Source organism: Miscanthus floridulus, chromosome 9 (assembly GCF_019320115.1).
Source record: "Miscanthus floridulus cultivar M001 chromosome 9, ASM1932011v1, whole genome shotgun sequence".
Classification (NCBI taxonomy): Eukaryota; Viridiplantae; Streptophyta; class Magnoliopsida; order Poales; family Poaceae; genus Miscanthus; species Miscanthus floridulus.
In genome coordinates, this window is record NC_089588.1 from 59,426,786 (window position 1) to 59,433,519 (window position 6,734).

The following is a 6,734-nucleotide window of genomic DNA, read 5'->3' on the forward strand; positions in this document are numbered from 1 at the left end:
TTCAATTCTGTGGTGCTTCACTAAACACACTTGTACATTGCCCTTGTGTGAGTATATACTTCTTGCACCCATGTTGAAAAAGACTTTGGCTCTTGCAATCTTCTACCCTTGTGCTATGCATGTGTTCCCTTAATCCAATTAACATAAATTATTTTCCAACTTTAGGAGACTTCTCTTGTACCGCATACATGGAAACTGCTAAAACATTAAACAAGTTATTCCTATTGACTATGTTATCGTTCAATCCCAAAATATATGTCCAAATTTCGACCATGTTTGTTTGTGACAAACGAACCCTACCTTGCAAAATCATTTGTGCAAGTTGCGAAGCCAATCAAGAGATAGCCAACTTGGACACATTGAAAACGACAAGCAACACAACACCAGCACAGCCACAGGTAAAATTCAGGATGTATGATAATTGAGTTGAACCAAATGGTGGCCAAAATCTTGAAGGGTGGCCAACGGCAGGCAAACCATGCAAATCAACAAACAGACTTAATCGCTTGTCCGGCCATTTATCGAAACAAGAGCAGCGAGGAATGGATTCATAACTATGCAGAACAGGTGCGACTTTTGGGATGAACAAAAACGAAGTCCATTCAGCTCATCAAATAAACAATTACATGTATAGCTTATTTTCGTTACTTTTTACATTCGAATTCCTTTACATGCATATCACTTGCATTTGCCCTCTTTCAGCTTACATATTGTTTCTGGAGCAAGTTGGCACAGAAATCCCAATCGAAGCGCACTTCTGGTGGGTCACCAATGCAATCGAACACAGCATCCGCTGTCTCAAAGTCCTCTTCTGCAGTGTAGCTGAAAACATATTTATGGTACATCTGATTACAAAATGAGCATCAAAACTGTAATCTGAACAATCAACAAAATGTGTCCTAAAAATATCATAACACAGAAGTAAAAGAAAATTATAATTTAGATAAATATAATACTTTTTTCTGAAATAGAAAAATATAAGAATTAAATAAAATTTGATAAATAAACTGACATATGGATGATATTGATTCAAATATCGAGCAACAACACTTTACATCTGTTAGATTATAGATATTTAATGTGCAACACATTGCGTGCAAGAAAATTATATCGATTACAACTCAAGAAGAGCATATTGTGTATACAACACAAAGGCTACGTGAATTTGGCATTTCATCTCATATACTAGTCAGATTAACACCTTCATTAGAAAGGTCTACCAATTGTTGTCAAGTTATAAACTATGCCGGTTGAAGTGTTTCGAAGAAGAAAATTTGTACCCGCTTTTTGTTACGATACACTTCATGCCGGCAGCTTTTGCCGCTGCAAGCCCTATAGTACTGTCTTCAACAACAACACAGCTGCATATAAAAGAAGCATGATTAGAAAAAAAAAAGATATAAGGGATTATGGAAACATCCTAACATTTACTAATCATGTAGACTGCAATGATAGATCGAGTAAATTAAAAAAGTGTAGAAGTACATTGACAAAGAATAATACAGTTTGCGCTAGTAGCCTAACTAAACCAAGTTAATTATAAGCTGATTAAATATAGAAAAGCTAGCAACGCTAAAAAGTTACCACATTATTCCTTGCAATGATATTTGTGAAAGTAATAGATAGAATTTGTACAAAAATTGTTCCAAACATATCTTTCAGTACCTTTGTGGATCAACTCCGAGTGTAGTTGCTGCTAATATGTAGATTGCCTGAAAAGAAGCATAAAAAACACATAATATCTGATATAGATAAAGGATTTTTCCCAAGTGTAATACACAAATTGTATGTTACGTAAATAGCTACTTGAGAAAAGGTTATATTTCTGTCTTAAACAAATATAACTAATCTTGGGCTGCCACACGCATAGTGTAATGTGGTACCATATCAGGGACCCTTTTGGTGGCACCAAGCCTAAGTCACAAGTCGTTATCATAGTCTATTTACATTTTCCAAAACATTATTTCAAGTAAATAACTTAACAGGGAAAAATGAACTAATGTTTAGAGTTCATTAAAATGTGAAATCAACTTACAGGGTCAGGTTTTTTGCGAGGAACCACATCTCCAGCAAATATGGTAATCTTTTCACCTCTATCAGGCCCTAGTAAGTATGACACTATTGCTGAAACCTGTAATCAGGAAAGAAACATCTATAATTTGCCCTGCTTTTTGATCAATAATCTGCCCAGCTTTAGTTGCATAAAATATGTTTCTTAATTATCGGTGATTGGATGTTAAGAGAGTGTAAATCTTGGTCTGGTGACCTAAAATAAGTGACAAATAGTAAATATTGGATGTTAGAAATTGTAGTGACATCTTATAATGCTGCTAAATTTGCATTAGGCAGCTTATTTATTTTCATAAATTTTTAACATTCAAGTTAGAAAAAAATAAAATTATTTTTATATATCGCAGGAATAAAAAATATTATTAGAGAAAATGTTTCATTTGAACTGCAAAATTGGCAAAAGGCTTTTCCTAAGTAGGGATGATATATGGAAATTTACAGATGTAGTGCCAAGGAAAGGTAAGGATCTAGAATGAGAAATACTGGTTGAAAGTATCAGCTAAATTTCAACACTTCCCTTTCATTGTTTGAATTTTGTTATTTGTTAGGTGTCCTGCTAACAGATCAAATGAATTTGTCATAACTTCAAACATTTCACCAACCAATAATTTTCCGCAGGATAAAAGTTGCAAGAAACTGTTGTCCCAGATGTGGAGATATCTATAGTAACTCTAACTGCATATAGCTATTAAAAGCATTTGCAGGTGGAAAATGCTTAATTACTTACAGCTTTCTCATTTGATGTACTGCACACTGCAACTTTAACTGCCTTTCCTAAAGCTTCATCGATTAACCTGTAAAGTTGAAAATTAATCTAGCAGGTATTCGACTAGCTTAAAGGTTTTAACTTGTGTTCTCATGATGAAGCTTCAGATTTAGGTTTCATTGGTGTGTTTTTCTAGTGCATGTACCATGGACTTCAACAAAAGACATGAAGTTCTTAAGTTCACAATTTCACTGATCCAAAGCAGTTTCACCTCGTTTCTTATACTTTTGCCCTTATAGTTTGAAAGTGTAATTAGATTGTAAATCATTAAAAGGAGAAATAAAGTTTCCCAAAGTATAAATGCCTTGACCATACCATAAGAGTTTTCACTTTCATATTCTTTTGGTCATGATCGTTCATAGGTTAATACAAAATAAGATAAAAAAACTATTTTAGTATAACCAAAAGTCCACTTTGTGTGCTTGATCCCAAAAACATTTCAGTTCAATTTACTCCAAAGTATTTCAGCTTGTTCAATCTATCCCCTAATAAGACACCATACATTTGAGTTTTAAGTTCAAATTTTGTAAGGTGGTCGAGGAACATGACTTCTAGTGTTAGAAAAAGAAGACGTTTCCATGCATTTTTGTATCTCTTGGGTTAGTGCTACATGTTACTACACGAAATTAAAAAAGCATTTGACATAAAGACTATCATTTTGTTGTTACGAGTGACATAAACATTTTAATTCCCCATTATGTTGTATGGCAGCATGTCAAATCACTTATGTTCAAGCAGAAAGAAATATTTCTGAATGTCACAACTTATAGGTTCATTTAAACTTAGTTAAACTGTAAGGCCAACAAATTGTTGGACATATTGACCTTTGAACACCTGGACGGAGAGGAAGCAACTTTTTCTCAATTAGGGCCATGAATAATTCTGTTTTCCTCTTGTGAAGAGAAGCAATGAACTCCTTTCTTTCCTCATCAGTCTTTGGTGCTTTGGCTGGCCATCCTGTCTGGTTGAAGTAAGCTGTCATCCTGAAAACAAACACTTACAATTGAATAAAAAATCAATAATTAATATACCATAAATATTTCAAGTTTAGTAGACCTTGAAATACGAATAATTGTTTAGTTTGATGACACATTGGCCAATCAATCATCCTATATTCTGTTTAAACCTTTGTCTTTTGCAATTTAGTTGCTTCTTTTTAAAAGCAAAAGATTTATTTAGAGTTACAGATTGATGATTGAACTTTTGATATCAATTTTTCTATTAGGTCAATGAAAAAGATGGAATAAATTTGTGTGTTTGTATGGAATTCTTTACTATTGTCAGTCGCTGCTAACTTAGAGCTTTAGTTTTTCTATGATTGAAAGTTTCGAATATGATGAGCATATTTTGTGGAGATACTTTCATAATATTTTAACAATTAATCACCTACATTTTGCTCTTATCAGTTGATAATAAACACATGGACTAAACAGTCCCTAGGAGCAATATTTCATTAAATTTACACTAGAGATGGAAAACGGTCAGAAAACTTTTGAAACCATGGACTGATTACTACATGCTAGTTGAGTATTTGTAATAATATTTAAAAAGCCTGATAATCAATATACAAGTAATAAAACTGAATAAAGTGAAAATTCATTACATGAACAATTAATGTTAACATACGCATCTGTCTTATGAGACTAAAATCAAATAAATGTGTCTAAGAAAATTTTCAATTGGATATGTGTCTCATGCAGAGAGTTTGTGTTTATGATTTTCCATTCAAATTTAGAATTAGTGATTGTAGAGTTCTGTCTTCTTACTAGATCATGCTTCTTATAGGTGATAAAATAGATGCGAAGAAATGTTAAAAACCAAAGTAAAGTGCTATCTCCTTAATTTCTTAGTATCACATTGGATGTAAATGTTTCTCGTGGACACTAAGATAATTTGAAAAGCTAAATGATCATGATATGAGAAGAGTAAATAGAAGAGTGACCTTTCCTTTCCACCACCTATCTTGAGCAATTCTCCATACAGTTCAACATCCCAACTCACACCTAATTCCCTCTGTAAATATCAAAAAACTTGATCACACACACTTTGAAACAACAAGAATCAGTAGATTTAGTTCTTTTAGTGGCATCTCTTAGATTTAATCAATGATCCACAAGAACATGCATTAGTCCTTTTATCCTTTAATATCAAGAACAGACTAAGCCTTCTAACTAAACCACATTATCAGTCAATATAAGCCTTTTGATCATATCCATGTTTAAGTTTTGATGCAGGATACATCCATCCAAGCAGGCCCATCAAAGTGCGACGAATTGCCACTTATTTATGCAATTCACCATTTTAATTAAGTGCTACTATCAGTCTCAATGACTTATGCGAAATGATGATCTTTTTAACTGAAAACTCGTAACTATAGCATTATCTAATATGGCCCAATGCAAGGCGCATGAAGAAAATACATAAAGGCAAGGGGCTACCTCCATGTAATGCATTTCTTATAATGCACAAACCAGCTTAGGCAAAGGGCAATTTGCTATAAAATGTCCTCGATAAGCCAAGCCATCTCTCATTAGGGATGCAAAGCTGAGCTAGCCATGTGAACCCCATATAGGCTTAATTTTGTGGTTTGCTGCAAGTGCCCAGTGGCAAAACTAAAAGGAAGAGATGGCTTTAATCATTGCCTCATCTCCTTCGGTACAAGAAAAAAAAATATTTCCCGTTAACTGAACACTGGCTATACAGGTTTTGTTCATCTTTTCTGGTTTTTTCTCTGTTTCTTCTTATGTTTGTAATATAATCTCTAGCTTGTCCCTTTTCATCATATATAAAATTTAGTCGGTACGGGAAACCCCTCTTTTTTATTAAGGGAAAAAACTCCTTTTTTGCGATATAAAAACCCTCCTATTTTTAGTTAAAACAAAATAAGCTTCACAGCATTAATGCAATTGTCAGCTTCCAACCATAGCAGGTAAGACTAATTAACATGAACCCTGCATTGTTGAAAGAAGATGGACCCAGGTCCCATATTATATCAATATAAATATACCATTATTTCAAAATTTCATCAGATGCATATTATTCCAAAGGCATGGTCTCAATCAATCATTACAGGTCAACTGCGCTGCAGGACAAATTTGTCAGAAGAAAACAAAGAATGGTCCGTGAGCCATCGGTTTAAATAACTAGGAGCATAGGAACCACAGAAAAGATCAACGTCGGAGGTGCAGCCGCATCAGGAAAATGGAGATGAACGGGAGTATCGATGGAAGGAACCGGACCTCGGCGAATGCTTCGTTGAAGGAGATGCGGTGGCCGTCCTTCTCGGTGTCCACCAGCACACCGTCGCAATCGAACAACAGCACCGCCGGAAGGGCACTGGCCGGCGCACCCCCATCGCCTGCCGCTGCCGCGCGCGCGACCGCTGCTCTCCGCCCACTCACGGTGCGGATGCAGCAGGCAACGCCGCTTGGGATGAGCTGCTGACCGGCGGTGACTGGGACGGGGCGCGCGACAGAGATGTTGCTTGCCCGCAGCATCGTGGATGATGCCGCGGCGGCGGCGGCTGCCGCCATTGACATGGTTTCTTTGAGCGGGGAAAGGTGGTGGGTAGATGGGTGGATATCGCGCGCTTGTGGGTTGTGGCTGAAGATGCGGGCGTGAGGATTTTAGATGGTGAAGCACTGTTCATGTTTCGCCCTGTTCTTTCTGATGTGGAAAAAGTCCATAACCCTTGAATTATTGGACCTGGCATATTTAATACCCCCACCTACAAAACTGGATGTTAAGCACTTTAAACATTGTCAAACCGTTTGATTTAGTCCCTGGGGTGGTTTGGGTGGCCGGTTTTGTGGACGTGGCGTTCCAGCATGGCAGCCGCGGCCACGCTAGCGTCCAGCCCCACTTGTTAGGCAGCCCATCAAAAGAATACGCCTCCCCA

At 36.3% G+C, this 6,734-nt stretch overlaps 1 protein-coding gene across 2 annotated transcripts; it reads right to left on the reverse strand.

Annotated features, from left to right (window-relative positions):
- Window positions 1–612: 612 nt before the first annotated feature.
- LOC136482000 (CBBY-like protein) lies at window positions 613–6,477 on the reverse strand. Of its 2 annotated transcripts, XM_066479258.1 has the most exons (8): window positions 6,076–6,474; window positions 4,779–4,849; window positions 3,661–3,819; window positions 2,798–2,864; window positions 2,036–2,131; window positions 1,666–1,712; window positions 1,281–1,361; window positions 613–822 (listed from the first exon to the last, which is right to left on the reverse strand). In XM_066479258.1, the coding sequence occupies exons 1-8, from the start codon at window positions 6,373–6,375 to the stop codon at window positions 699–701; spliced, it is 945 nt and encodes a 314-aa protein (XP_066335355.1). In that variant the 5' UTR covers window positions 6,376–6,474; the 3' UTR covers window positions 613–698. The 2 variants fall into 2 exon arrangements, with proteins under 2 accessions (XP_066335355.1, XP_066335356.1); XM_066479259.1 differs by lacking the exon at window positions 2,036–2,131 and having other exon boundaries at window positions 6,076–6,477.
- Window positions 6,478–6,734: the final 257 nt, after the last annotated feature.